At 36.0% G+C, this 16,060-nt stretch overlaps 1 protein-coding gene and 1 pseudogene across 3 annotated transcripts in view; both read right to left on the reverse strand.

The window, feature by feature from the left end:
* FAF1 (Fas associated factor 1) overlaps window positions 1-16,060 on the reverse strand; it is a 519,809-nt gene that overhangs the window by 161,255 nt on the left and 342,494 nt on the right. For all 3 annotated transcript variants that reach the window (XM_043578729.1, XM_043578731.1, XM_043578730.1), the window contains 4 exons: window positions 12,271-12,366; window positions 2,595-2,721; window positions 1,580-1,643; window positions 581-662 (listed from right to left, as the gene is read on the reverse strand). In XM_043578729.1, the coding sequence (XP_043434664.1) occupies window positions 581-662; window positions 1,580-1,643; window positions 2,595-2,721; window positions 12,271-12,366 (369 nt within the window). The remainder of the gene's footprint in view (window positions 1-580; window positions 663-1,579; window positions 1,644-2,594; window positions 2,722-12,270; window positions 12,367-16,060) is intronic.
* LOC122481824 lies at window positions 12,936-13,819 on the reverse strand (annotated as a pseudogene).

A 16,060-nucleotide genomic window follows, 5' to 3' on the forward strand; every position in this document is an offset into this window, starting at 1 on the left:
ACAGGTAGGAGCCAGATTACTGAGGTCTTCACTGCTGTATCAACATATAGAGTGTATAGAATATTCTTGCTGCACTGTACTTTCTGAATTCTTGTCATAAATGTCAGTCTACCTGATTTCAACATCACAAAGCCCATTTCTATATTTTTGTGTCTAAAGTGACTTTTGAGAAAAAAATATTGCAGTTATTAGATATGTTTTATTAGATGGTCATTTTGGGAAATGACTGAAAGAAACCTCTTTTAGCAAGAACCTGTCAATCATGTAACTGAAAAGAACATACACAGGTAGCCTGGTCCCTTCTAAGCATGTCCACCGCCCCCTGCCCCTCCCCCCCACCCGAAAAAACCTCCTGTTTCAGAGTTTGACAAAGCCATCTACATGAGGCAGCAATACCCTATTATACTATTGCCCCTCTGAAATGGGGATCTTGGTGATGACTAGGATGGTAGATGAACCACAAACAAAATCAAGTCTTCAATCTGAAAAACACAGAAAACATTAAGCATTGCCTGAGGCCTGGTGGTAAACCTATAGGAGATGCACTTTTTAATCAGAAAACGTTTAAGATTGCACTTACATCTCGGGCTTTCACATAGAAGGCCTCTTGAAAAGCAGCTTCTAATGAGCCAATAAAAAATACAGGATGGCAGTCACCATATCTACAGGAAAAATTATGTCTATTAATTAAAATACATTTCAAATTTACCTCAAAGTTTCACAAGTCTAATCAGCATCTTCTAAGTAAATGTTGGGACTAGTATCTCTTAAATACAGATCAAACATTAAAACATTTCTTTAAAGGCTTCACTAGTTCTTAGAAATTTTTTTGGCCTATACTGATTATATCAGAATACTGGAATTTTAACTACATCTAGCAAATGGATTTAATAAATGCTACAAAACCATGGCATTTATAAGTAGTGAGTGATTCTTGGTTATCCACATTCATAAGATTTCCCTTACAGAAGCCTTAATTTTCCATTTTAGTTAACTTATTCCAGAAGTCCAACAGAGAGGGAAAAAAATTGTATCTTGCAAATTTTCCAAATGATATTACATTGGAAAACAGAACTAGAGAGAAACATCATTTAAACAAAAGTTAGGGTTAAATATTCAAATCTTCTTTACTTAAACACCTTACAAGAATCTCAAATGCATATAAAACATTTTATAGTAGACTCTTAAAAGAAGAAATGTTAAACAGTTCCAAAACAAAAATTAAAAGAAAAATTCACTTATATTTAAAATTTTAAAATTATTTTTAAATTTAATACTATTTTAAAGGATATTTTTGTTTATCCTATGATATACTAAAACTTAGTATTCTATAACATAGTCCTTTTGGGAATACAGTCAATATATTAATTTGATCCACATTTTGTAATCCACTTATTTTGGTTCTATATAGAGATAACATGAATGCATCTCTGAAGTGGCATAAGTGGCTTACTAGTGAAACACATACTTTGAATACTTCACAGAAAAATTAAAGACAATCTGTGATTAAAATTGCTCCAAAAAATCACAGTAGCATTAAAAAAACATCAATTTTATATATTTAATGTCCTAACCCTACCTTGAAGAAAACTCTGCTGTAAATTGTAATAAGGCATCTCCTTCATTTTCTGCGTTTTCTGGCACTAAAAAACAAACAAAAGAAAAAACAAAAACCAAAAAACAAAACAAATAGACACAAAAAACAAACCACATAACATCTAATCCCACATATAAGAAATATATTTAATCAATAAAGAGGAAATAAAATTAAATTTTAGCTTTTGTGATATATCTGAGGAGACATTTTAACTGGACATTTCATCAAACTTAAAAAAATTCCAAGCTCATAAATTTTGGAAAACCAACTGACACGATCTTAAGTATTTCAAATATGTGCCAGTCATCATTAGGATTTTAATGTTGTCTTAAAATGGTATCTTGTAATTAAATTATGTAAAAAGGATCTCGAGTTTCTTAAAAATCTTATTTATAAGGAAGATGGTCAATTTTAGGTAAATTGACCACATCTATTTCTGCTCAAGGGAGTTACCTAATTTCACTGAGTAAATGAGCCATTTAAGGATTTATTTTAATGGTAATTTTGCATATAGTATCACTTGTGATTCTATAGTATATATTTTGTAGAGTGAAAGAAAAGGAGATGTCCCATTTAGTTTACTTTTCTTTCCTTCGAAAGGTGATACCGGTGAATGGAAAAGCAATACTACTCTTAAAACTGATACCTCCAATAAGATGTGGGGAAACAAGTCAAGTCACAGAAGTATAACTATTTGTTTATCAGGCTCTAGATTTAAAGTAAAGAGACAGACTCATAACTAATTATACACATGAAACAAATCTATACAGTCCTTTACATTTTTAATGAATTTTACTGAAGCATTGGGAAATGTTGAGGTTAATAAAATAAAAATTCAAGAGGCTCTGGTTCTAATGAATAATGTGCCTACTTGCTAAATTTTCTCCCTGTAAACCTGGAAAATCAGTAAGAGATTTTTAAGTTCATTGTTCTTCCTAAGTTTCTGCAGTAGAAAGTAGAATTATAACGTTGGACCCAAAGAGCTATTAATACTCACTCATTGGAGATTTTCTCAGGGCAGATGATGCCATGCCGAATACTTCTCCATCATCCACCCCAAATTCGGAAGCATCTTCAAAGTCATCTCCATCACTATCACTAACCATATGAACATCGGTGCTTTGCTATTTGAGAAAAGTCCTGATTAGCTTTAAATTGACTTTAGGAAATAAAATTCCAAAACATAAGTTATATAACTACAATAGAACATTAGTATTATAATAGTTTTATTAAATAAGAAGCCATTTGCTAGAGGAAATCTTAATATTTTTCATTTTAAGGCTTACATATTTCTAAACTTGCTGTGATACCCCTATACTAAAGGTTGGAACCTGAGGGAAAATGAAGGATGCTTACAAACTGAATGAAGACAGGGATTTTTGTCTGTTTTATCCCCAGCACATAGTACACAAGTAAGTGCTCAATAAATATTTGCTCAATAAATGAGGAGATGGGTACAGAGAGGTCAGACACAAAGCAAGCTATATGAGTCTTTTAAAAAGCTCACAGTAATCTCTATTTCAAACTGCCACTTCCTTACTGCAGTGGTTCTCAAATTTCTCATTAGTGAAAAATGGTACACTTTCCTCAGTGTTATTAGAGATAACAAGAAATAACACTATATATGAAAGCTTTTTGTAAAGTATAGGCTATTAAATATGAGATGTATGATTCAGTAAATGTTCATTTACTACATGTTGGGCACCGATAAACATGCTGTTTATTTTGTTTTCAGCAACATCCATTGAGATTTAAAGTATTACAATTAAAAACATCAGCTTAAAAAAAATGCACTAGGCTGCTAATCTCTAGGTAAGAACAGAATTGCAAAAATACTGAGATCTAAAACACGCAAACTGTGAATACTGACAAATATTTATGCCTTGAATGAGAAGAGGGTCCCAGCAAGGTATCTGGCTAAATGCCTGTCTATACTAGGTTCAGTAAAGAGAATCTATAAAGACTATTTAATAAATGAAATTTCTATCTTTTTAAAATATGGTACTATGCACTTAAACTATGAAAATGGGAAAACTAGTTGATTCTGGTCTATGCAGAAGAGCCTAACTTAGAGATAAATATTTGCCAGGAAAGCATCAAGGGAAACTAAGAATCAAAGACTCATAAAACTTGGCTAGAGGGATGTTAGAGTTTAGACAGTTATACAATTATAGATTTTAAAGCTAGAAGGGATTTTAAAGATCTTTCTTATCAATGTTTTACCTCTTTCCCCTGGCCCCATGGCAAAATATTATGTAAAATTACAATGCATACCATATACAAAAGTAAGGCCACTCTGGCTGATGCGGGGGAGAAGGCAATGGGGGAGCCTAAGGCTCCTGGCGTTGGCCTTTTCTTTCTCATATCCCTTTGATAGCTGGGGTACCTCCAAAGGATCTCAGAACACTATGAAACGATTTTTTAAAATAACTGATCCAGCAAGTCTAACAGCTCCAAATAAGAAAGCCAAGATATTTACATTTGACTCAGCTTAGCATTTCCTTTTTGGGCATAACCAAGCATTGATGCCCAGAATTGTAACATTTTTCCCTCTTATCTGAGCGACAGACTTCCCAATGGCCTGAATAGAGAAGATAATGAACAAATACTTACTGCATGAGTAAAAATGAATGGTCCTTATCCTAAGCAGTCTATCTGCTATTTTGACCAAATTACTATTTCTCACAGACACCTTGGTTCTACTTAGGATTCTAATCCTACTTGAGTGTTTTGCTTTGTAGGGCCAAGATCTCCTCCGGATTTCAGCAATTCAATAGCCTCAAAATTCAAAAACCCCTTCTCATTTCAAAGTGGTGAGAGAGCATCCTTTACAAAACAACACATTTACTAGGACCATTACTGTGTCTGAATTCCCCGCTATGTTTCAGTCTGGCAAATATCTGGAGCACGAAGTTCCCTGAACTTTGAGGCTCAGTTTAAACAAGTAAAGGCTCAGGATCTAAAAGGTACACTACAGTTCCATCAGGATAGACTAGTGGAAAGAAACAAAAGTCTAGTATGACAAACCATACATTCTCTATCAGCTAAGCTCTCACCTTAGCTTTCACTTAGTCTTGCCTAACATTCATCTTTCCTTTTAAGAGGCATCAGGTTAAGAAGAAGGGTTGCAGGACACAGAGAGTAAAAAGAAAAGGATTGTTCTACATACCATTTTTTTCCTTACTCCTTTTACCTTACTCACTCCCCTACATCTAAACTTCTTCTCCTAATCCAGTTTTCAAATAATAGCCCCTTTCCCTAACAACAGGACTTTACATCATACTAAGATAGTGATTTTAATTTTGTGCCTATGTAATTAACCCATTATTCATTTTGTCTTCATAAAGTGTAGAATTCCCAAATCTCTTAAGACCCAGAAAGCAAAATCCTACAACGACAACATCTTCAAAGGGAGTCATCTAAAAAGCCAATTTTGTTGAAAAAAGTATATTTCAAATATGAATTATTGAAGTATGTGCAAGAATGAGCTACTTAATTATGTATAAGGAACTCCCAATCTCTTCACATTTTCTTATCAGTCATCTAACAGGTTAGGAAAAGCTTTTTCTAAAAATGAGATAAACAATCTTTTTTTCATTAATGTTTGCTGATGAGAATACATAATCTCTTGGTTCAGTCATGGCAGCCTTAAAATTCTTTGAATCCAGAGAAGTTATTTATTCAGAATTTGAAAAGCAGCTAAAAAAAATTTGTGATTCTATTTTGGCTGTTTATTGGCATTCATTTATTCCCATTATTATTTAAAAACATTTACAAAGCCCTAGTAAATGCCACACTGCCTGAACCTGTATGCAAGGTAGTCTATATTCTCTTATGGAACACTATATAATATATACAGATAATTATAATATCTAATGATAAGCGTTATGACAGGTAAAGTTCAGAGGAGAGCATTTAATACACTGGTAATGAGAAAAATCAGAGCAAACTTCCTAGAGGAGAAAGAACCAAACTTTGAGACAAAATTTAGACTTATATATACTTGGCACTAGGGCAAGCTTATAACTGAAGTAGATGTTCCTTTCAGCAACTACTTGTACAAAGATATAATTTAGTTGCAGATGTGTCCTTTTCAGTGTGATAAGAGATATAATAAAAGTATAAGCAAAGGCTGTGGGCTAATAAAAGAGTTACTCTAGCACCAGTGAAGAAGACTGTGCAAGGCTTCACACAAGTGGTAATTTTAACCCATACTTTTATTTATTTTTTCAATATATGAAGTTTATTGTGAAATTGGTTTCCATACAACACCCAGTGCTCATCCCCAAAGGTGCCCTCCTCAATACCCATCACCCAACCTCCCCTCCCTCCCACCCCCCATCAACCCTCATTTTGTTCTCAGTTTTTAAGTCTCTTATGCTTTGGCTCTCTTCCACTCTAACCTCTTTTTTTTTTTTCCTTCCCCTCCCCCATGGGTTTCTGTTAAGTTTCTCAGGATTAACCCATACTTTTAAAAGAGATACCAATGTTGTACAGAGTATGTAATGGAAGACTGGTAGGGAGGAAGTTGTACTCTAGGCAGAGAAAAATTTCAAGCAAGGAATTGGATATTTAGAAAATCAATAAAGAATTCAGGAAAGCAAACTGAATCATCAACCCCACATATGGGAGAAGAATATGGACTAGCACTAAGGGCAAAAATTTTCAATGGAACTACGTTGCAGCAGTCCTTAAACTGGCATTGGTATTTGGACTTACTTGATGGCAACAGAAGAACTACAAAAGGTTTTTAGGCAGAGGACTGCTCAAGGGAACACCTCTGATGGCTCTGTGTGTGTGTGCACGTGTGTTTAGGGCAGTATGTTGGCATATGGCAGCTTTGATTTGGAGATGTGAGAAGAAAAACTTATTTCAAAGTTCCAAGTGAGAGGACTTGAGAGCCTATACTTGAGCAGTAGCAGTGGGAACTGTGCTGACAGCTCGAGCTTGGAACCTGCTTCAGATTCTGAGTCTCCCTCTTTCTCTGCCCCTCCCCTACTTGCACTCTGTCTCCCTCTCTCTCAAAAATAAATAAAACATTAAAAAATTAAATATATATGTATATTTATAGATATATATAAAATTATGACATATAAATATGTAAACATATATATACTTATTTCAATTGGCGAAGAAGGAAAAACAGTACAAGAGATGAAGAGATTAGCTGTCAAAAATTAGAAAGTTAGATAATAGCCAAATTATGGAAAGAGCCTAAATGTCCAACAACTGATGAATGGATAAAGAAATTGTGGTTTATATACACAATGGAGTACTACGTGGCAATGAGAAAGAATGAAATATGGCCTTTTGTAGCAACGTGGATGGAACTGGAGAGTGTTATGCTAAGTGAAATAAGTCATACAGAGAGAGACAGATACCATATGTTTTCACTCTTATGTGGATCCTGAGAAACTTAACAGAAGACCATGGGGGAGGGGAAGAATAAAAAAAAAGGTTAGAGAAGGAGGGAGCCAAAACATAAGAGACCTAAAAACTGAGAACAAACTGAGGGTTGATGGGGGGTGGGAGGGAGGGGAGTGTGGGTGATGGGTATTGAGGAGGGCACCTGTTGGGATGAGCACTGGGTGTTGTATGGAAACCAATTTGACAATAAATTTTATATTAAAAAATATAGAAAGTGAGAGAGAAATCTTAGAAGCAAGGTCTGAGAAAATTTCAGTGCAGACAAGAACTATAAACAGGTTCAGTATGATGAAAATCAAGGAAGAGAGAGTTATTAGGTAGTTATTAGTTAGGTATTATGACAAAAAACCACATGAAAGAAACCTGAATTTATAACTGAAAGACCTGGCTCTACTATTTTCTGTATGACACTGGGCAAGTGTCTTTGCACCCCCACTATAGAATGTGACTAATACTGACCCAGAAAGGCTGCTGTGAAAACGAAAAGAGATGGCATAGCATCTTAAAAAAATGAGTATCTGACTCATAAATTCAATTTAAATCACCTGGTAGAAAAAAGCCCAAACTGTAGTCAGTTAAGTGAATAGAAGGTGAAGAAATAGTCATCCAGTGTAGATTAAAGCCTGAAGGAATAGTTTTGTTTTTTTTTTTTTTTTTTTAGGGAAGACCTGAACATGTTTTTAGGATAAAGAGAAGGAACCAATAGAGGGAGAGGATAAAAATGAAATAGAGACCCCTTGCTCCTCCCTTGTTGTGGGAAAGGGTAGTAAGGGTAAAATCAAGATAATGGGTAGAACATAAACTCTGATAGCAAGAAATTTCTCAACTAATAAATTACGGTAATAAATTTGATGCTGACATAAAAATATCCCTATTTGAATAGTCAAAAGGAAAGGGTCATAAAAATCATGAGGTATCAGTTCATTTGGTGCAGTTTCAAAGAATAGCAGGTCTCTCAGTGACTGGAATGAAGTTTTTGGCTGGGGTTGACAATGATTATTAATATCGGTGAGGAGATAGGTTTCTGGGGAGATATGGTAAGTTCAATTTCGTACAGAGTGAATCTGCAGTGGGCACTCAGATGGAAATGTTCAGAAGGAACCAGACTACTATTTAGCTTGTCTGCCTGTGGTGCAATGCCACATACTCTTGACTCCTCCAGCATTGACCCTAGCAGTATGTGGCATTGCACCACAGGCAGACAAGCTAAATACTTGTCTCACCAAGTTTTAAAAACTGAAATACAGATTTTTGGCAATTATCTGTGTTCAATTTCATTTTGTTAGGTATAAGCTCCTTAATGGAAAGACTTTGCTTTGTTCAATGCTATATTCCTGGCACTTAGACCAGTACCAGGCATAAAGAGGCATGTAACCAGAATTTATTGGATGAATACTGAATGAATCTTTTCCATCACTTAAACCAAAAAACCTAGGTATCATTCTTATCTCTTCCTTTTCTCTTCTCCCACAGATCCTATCAGTCACCGGTCCTACTGATTTTCCCTCCAAAACACTTCCTGAATCCATATCCTTCTCTATTTTTACCAATGATATTCTAGTTTGGGATCTCATTATCCTTTAACTGTGCTAGTAAAATAGATTCATACTTATTTCTCTGCCTCCAGTCCTGCTTCCCTTACATCTAGCTTCTGCACAGCAGCCAAAGTGCTCTTCTCTAAAATGTGTATGTTAAAAAATACTTAAAAGTCTTCTATGGCTGCCTAGATTTCAAGTTCCCAACTTGACCTATAAGTCCTATTCACCTTCACCTCATCTCTTATCTTTGTCTTCCACTTTATTTTGCACAGACACCAAACTGCACTCATCTCTGTGCATATACTGCATCAGACCATGTTGTTTCCTTTGAATGAAATTCTATTTCTATGTTTCTTCATTTGGGTGACTGTTCTTTATTCTTTACAATTTGATTTGGAAATAAATTCTTCTAGTCTTTCTTCCTCCTCCTCCTCCCCTCCCAACTTATTCCTTTTCCTCTTCCTCCTACCCCTCCCTCTCTCCTTTTAAAAAAAATATTCACTCACCAATATTTATTTTGTGGCTGGTACAGGCCAGGTGCCACACTAGGTGTTAGGGCTACAGAGGTGAATAAAGCAGACACAGCTTTTGCTTGCAAATATTCTTGAACATTGTGCCTCCCACCCCCATATTTGTGCTCCCCTAGTATCTTGTGCTTGCCTCAATTTTCTCGTTAATTATATAACATGAAATTACCAGGTTATATTCATCTGACTAGCTCATAGTGAGCATTCAATAGATGTTTCCCTAACTGAAGTTATTAACTAATTAACTAGTCAACTACATTTGAAGTTTATTTTTTTATTCTTGGGGTACCCCTCCCTCTCTATCAACTGAGAATTGGGTAATTCTCCAGAAGATTGGGTCCATGGGTCTCTACCCTGTCTCACCTAAGCACCTGGGAGAAGGAGAGGGAGATATTTAGCTAGGTACCCAGAGGTATGGAAAGATCATTAAAAGGTGGTCAGGGGCAGGGAAGGCTGGGAAGGAAATTAAAATGGTGAATAATCATAAAAAAATATAGGTATAGGACCAGAAGGAGGATATGAGAAACAAAATTCCCCCAGCTAGAGGACAAATAACTATAATCCATAATATTCAAAACTTAAATTTAACTACTGATCTCAAGTATCTGCTTCCTAACTCCAGGCTTCAGACAGTCAATAGAAAAATGGTAATTGTCCTGAAACATGAAATCATTTAGGAAAAGGGTTAAAACCATAAAAAAAGAAGCAGAACCACTGGATGGAGGCTGCAGGGACACAGGTTCCAGTTTAATATAAGGAAGATATCAACAGACAGAGTTGCTCAACAATGGAACTGGTTTGCCTCATGAAACAGAATTTTGTTACTGGAGATAAAACACAGGTATATTTTGAAGGTATATTCTGAGTGAGCTCTTTCAGCGTACAGACTATGGTCCTAATGTTTAGCACCTAGAAGACATTAAATAAATGTTTAAATGAATGAGGGATGAATGGAGAGAAGACAGGAAATCAAATTAAAAAATCCCTTTCAGGGGGCGCCTGGGTGGCGCAGTCGGTTAAGCGTCCGACTTCAGCCAGGTCACGATCTCGCGGTCCGTGAGTTCGAGCCCCACGTCAGGCTCTGGGCTGATGGCTCAGAGCCTGGAGCCTGTTTCGGATTCTGTGTCTCCCTCTCTCTCTGCCCCTCCCCCGTTCATGCTCTGTCTCTCTCTGTCCCAAAAATAAATAAACGTTGAAAAAAAAAATTAAAAAAAAAATCCCTTTCAGTTGTATAATTCTAGGACAGCATAAAAGCCCAAGTCACATTTGTCCGTCCATTTCTCACCAGCCACCTGAAAGGGTGATATTTACAATTAGCCAGAGAAGGAAAAGTAATAGTTTCATCCCAAATCATCACATTTTTAGATACTCCCAAGACTGTGACTCTTTAGTTTAGCAAAGCCTCCTAACTCCACTCTACTTCTTCTCTAACCTAGAGTGTGCCAGCCTCATCAACACTCCTTTTAGTATATGGCACTGACTTCTTTTTTGCTGAAGGGTCTGGCCAAATAACACATATTTGTGAGAGTGAGAGAAGGAAATAAAATGAAGTGAAACAGGTTATCTGTCACCTTTCAGAGCACAGAATAATGGGGTGGAGCTAATTGGTCACATTTTAATGTAGTGGATTTATCCATTAAAGAGTTGGAGCATAACCTGCTTTAGCACTAAAAACATACTCAAGCACTAGAAAGAAATATTTCTTTTTTAAAAATGTTTATTTATTTATTTTTGAAAGAGAGACAGAAAGCACAAGAGGGAGAGGGGCAGACAGAGAATCCCAAGCAGGCTACACACTGTCAGCACAGAGCCTGATGTGGGCTTGAATGCATAAACTGAGCTGAAATCAAGAGTTGGACGCTTAACTGACTGAAACACCCAGGCGCCTCAAGAAAGAAATATTTCAATAAATTATTTCTGGCAATTTCTGCCAAACAGTGAAACTCAATATTATGTTTTCTTTCATGAGGATTAGGGAGATAAAATGCTGAATAAAATAGTGTGGGCTCTTTAAAGGAAATTAACATTTTTAGAGGCCCAAGAAAACAGTGCAGTAGTATTTGTAGCAGAGGAAAACCCTTTCTTTCTTGTGGATTTCTAAAAAATGTTAAAAACCAGAGCAGCAAATTATCATTTTCACAGGATGAGCAGGGACTAGAATATAATTTCTCTTTCACATATTTAAGTGATATAAATACATATTCAGAAGATGGCTGGAAAGGTCCTGTGGGAGCTTCCACAATAAGTATTCAAAATATATAGTCAGTTTAAATAAAAATTTGCAACTATATTTTGTATAGAATGTAAATGGAAAAAGGTTTGACTGGACTAGTCCATCTGTTGAATACTTGGATCATATGTTAGCCTGAAACACTGAAATAAGTAACATTTTTTTTGTATTATTTAGCTATGACCTCTATCAATACACTTTTTTAAGTCATGGTGATGATTTTTCTTAGCACATAGTGGGAGCTCAATAAAAACTTTTTAAACAGCTAAACTGTAATGTACAATCTATCTTTCCCCATTCCCTTGTATCCAAAGTCATAGCTGGACACAGAGTGCTATTTGTAACCATGGAAAAGATATTGCCTTTTAACACTGTTCAGACCCATAAAGACACACATCCCATACACAAACACGCTGAATCTTATCTGCCCCTCTTCTCTTTTTATAACACCCTATATGCTATCACTGCTTTTATTACATTATGCCATTATTATTAATTTGCTAATTTACCATGTTTCACTCTGAGCACCTTGGTATAGAAACAGTGTTATTCACCTTTGTTACCTAGTATTAAGCACAACATCTGGCTCATAGAAAGTGCTCCAACTCCAGGAGTTAAAGGACCTTCAGGATCAGTCCTAATAACTGTATTCTACTATATAGTTAGCAGCAAAGAAAATCCTTTAGTCAACCTGTCAATTCTAAGTAAAATTCATTTCAACCAATTCACCTGAATTCTGTCTGTTGAAACATGAAACTTATACACCAAGAAGGAGCACATTAGCAATAAACTCGCATGAAAAGTTTCTGTCTTCAAGAATTTACTGAGACTTTATTCACGCTACATTAACTTTATCTATTCATTTGTGTGGCAGATAAAAAAGAATAGGAAGTGGGCAGGTAGGTGAAAGACAGGCCTCCTATTCACTGAAAAGCTGGCAAACAGGCTTACCTCTTCGGACTGCTCCCGGGTCTGCGCAGGTGAAGATCTTCTCCCCACTGTAAGTCGATGGCAGGGATAAGATAGCCCTGATTCAGCAAGACACATCTGTAAAAAGAAGAATCCATCATTTGTAAACAAAATGAGGCCATGTTTCACAAAAGGACTTTACTTTTGATATTTTCTATTATTTTTGAAGTTAGACTAGAAAGCTCACTCTAGTAGCCCATGCATTATATTACCAGGAAGGCTTTGAAAATTTGAAATTTTTCCATATATGGGATGTTACAATAGTCAAGGCCTCTTTTTTGTTGGCTTAAACAACATAAATCTATTTTCTCACAGTCCTGGAGGTTGAAAGTCTGAGATCAAGATGTTGGTTGGCAGGGTTGGTTTCTTTTTTTCCTTTACTCTATTTATTTTTTTTTCTTTTATTATATTTTCTTTTTATTTTTTCTAGTTAGAAACATTTTATTAAAATGTACCAGATTAAAACCCACATTTTCAGACCACAGTATGTTAATACATTCAACAAAAATTTATATTATCCTACTGCTGTGAATTTATAGAGTAATAACCCAAATCCATTTTGATCAGATAACTGAAATACCCTTCCTAGGTTACGCTTTATAGACATCACAAATCCCTTATAATAATGTAAACAAAATGACCCTTCCCTAAAAGGTGAACTTGAGAACTTCAGTCCACCTTTTCAGGACTTGCACTTCTTTGTGTACTTCCTGATGGGGAGTGGCTTCTTTTGGAAATGGAGATCTGGACTTTGGCTGATTCTTGATAGTGAAACAGAACTGATTCTTTTTTTTTTTTAATTTTTTTTTCAACGTTTATTTATTTTTGGGACAGAGAGAGACAGAGCATGAACGGGGGGGCGGGGGGGCAGAGAGAGAGGGAGACACAGAATTGGAAACAGGCTCCAGGCTCTGAGCCGTCAGCCCAGAGCCTGATGCGGGGCTCGAACTCATGGACCGTGAGATCGTGACCTGGCTGAAGTCAGACGCTTAACTGACTGCGCCACCCAGGCGCCCCCAGAACTGATTCTTGATCTTGACCTTGATGGGGATCTTGATGTTTTTATGGAACCAGACGTAGACCTCTGTGTGAAGCTGATCTCGATCTACAGAGAAACACAGATCTTGATCGCTGAGGAGATGGTGATCTTGACCTCCTTTCCCTGCTCCTGCTATGTGAACAAGAGTATCATCTACCTCTGGATCTAATTAAATGTGATCTAGACTGTGACCTGCTTCTCCTCCACCAGCTGTCAAGATGACATTCATAAGCATAATGTCCCTTTTTGCCACATTCATAGCATCTATCATTGGGATCAAAGGAATGTTGGGCAGGTGGTTGGTCTATCAAAATCAGAGCTCTGAGGCATATTTGTTGATAATTCAACTCTCACTTGGGAACCACAAATCACCTCCCTGCCCAGGCCTTGCATTGCATCTTCTGCATATCTAGGATCTTCAAATTCCACAAAGGTAAATCTTGGAGGATTTCTCATAATCCACACAGTTCTTAAGATACTGTAATAACTGGGGCGCCTGGGTGGCGCAGTCGGTTAAGCGTCCGACTTCAGCCAGGTCATGATCTCACTGTCCGTGAGTTCGAGCCCCACGTCGGGCTCTGGGCTGATGGCTCAGAGCCTGGAGCCTGTTTCCGATTCTGTGTCTCCCTCTCTCTCGGCCCCTCCCCCGTTCATGCTCTGTCTCTCTCTGTCCCCAAAATAAATAAACGTTGAAAAAATAAAGAAACATTAAAAAATTAAAAAAAAAAAAAGATACTGTAATAACCAAAAGCCCTTTCTAACTCTCCTCTGCTGACACTGGTTCCCAGACTACCAACATATACCTTGGTTTTCTCCTCCACACCACCCACAAGGTGACATGATGCCTGGCTGTTCTCAATGCCCAGGGAGCAATCAGTACAAAAGATGCAGCACAGACTCAGTTGCCAATGGTATTGGCAGCCTTAAGTTTTTATTTTAATTCCAGCAGAGTTAACATATACAGTGTTACATTAGTTTCAGGTGTAAATATATTGATTCAACAATTCCACACATCACCCAGTGCTCATCACAGTAAGTGCACTCTTTAATCCTCATCATGTATTTCACCCATTTGCCCATATACCTTCCCTTTGGTAACCATCAGTTTGTTCTTTATAGTTAGGAGTATGTTTCTTGGTTTGTTGCTCTCTTTTTTCCCTTTGCTCATTTGTTTTGTTTAAATTCCACATATGAGTGAATCATATGGTATTTGTCTTTCTCTGACTATTTTGCTTAGCATTATACTCTGTAGATCCATTCACATTGCTGCAAATGTTAATAGGTTTCATTCTTTTATAGGGCTGAATAATATTTATATATATGTCTATATACATATATATGTGAGTGTGTATATATATATATAATCTATATACAATGTATATATGATCTATATACAATGTGCATATATATAATCTATATACAATGTATATAATATATATACACATTGTATGCATAATATATGTACTATATATATGTACACGTGTATATATAATATATACATTATATATATATAAAATATATCTCACCTCTTCTTTATCCATTCATTGACAGATGGACACAGGCTGCTTCCATAATTTGGCTATTGTAAATAATACTCCTGTAAACATTGGGGGTGCATGTATCCATTTGAATTAGTACTTTTGTATTCTTTGGGTAAATACCCAGTAGTGTGATTGCCGGATCATAGGGTAGTTCTATTTTTAACTTTTTGAGGAATCTCTATACTGTTTTCCACAGTGGCTGTACCAGTTTGCATGTCCACGAACAATGCAAGGGAGTTCCCTTTTCTCTACATCCTTGCCAACACTTGTTGTTTCTTGTGTTTTTGATTTTAGCCATTCTGACAGGTGTGAGGTGGTATCTCATTGTGGTTTCCATTTGTATTTGTCTGATGATGAGTGATCTTTTGAGCATCTTTTCATGTGTCTGTTGGCCATCTGTATGTCTTCTTTGGAGAAATGTCTGTTCATGTCTTCTGCCCATTTTTTTATTGGATTATTTGTTTTGGGGGTGTGAGCTGTATTAAGTTCTTTATATATTTTGTATAGTAATGCTTTATCAGATATGTCATTTGCAAATATCTTCTCCCAGTCAATATGTTGCCTCTTAATTTAGTGGATTATTTCCTTTGCTGTGCAGAAGCTTTTTATTTTGATGCAGTATCAATAGTTTATTTTTAGTCAAGGCTATTTTTCATAAGACAATAGACTGGTGCTCCAGTCTATTTATTTTAAGTCTAAAATAAAGCTAATCATATATAACCTCCACATCACCACCCACTACTAGTATGTCTGTTACTTTTCCAAATAGAATAATACTTCAGTTTACTAATTCCCAGGGCAGTGCTCTATAAATCTTTTTTGGAGGGTACTTGGAATAGTGTTTGTTGAAGGCACTAAAAAGAAAAATTTCCACAGATAGTAACAATGTCATTTATTATTTAATCATATTAATCCACAATATCAAATTATTATAGCTTATGAATGTATAATATATGTAAAGCACCTAGCACAGTACCTGGCACACAAACATTCAGTTAATTTTTATTACCATTATGATCCAAGATGTTACCCAAAGAATCTGCCTAGTTCAGCCAACATAATTAAAGTCACATATATTTACTTCTATTGAAGTTTTTAGTGGGTCAGATATTAAATAATTAATTTGAGGTTTAAATTAAATTTGGGAAAATGTGAGCAAATATGAGTACATGTCATTTTTGTCTACATAGAA

This window comes from Prionailurus bengalensis, chromosome C1 (assembly GCF_016509475.1).
Source record: "Prionailurus bengalensis isolate Pbe53 chromosome C1, Fcat_Pben_1.1_paternal_pri, whole genome shotgun sequence".
NCBI classification, from domain to species: Eukaryota; Metazoa; Chordata; class Mammalia; order Carnivora; family Felidae; genus Prionailurus; species Prionailurus bengalensis.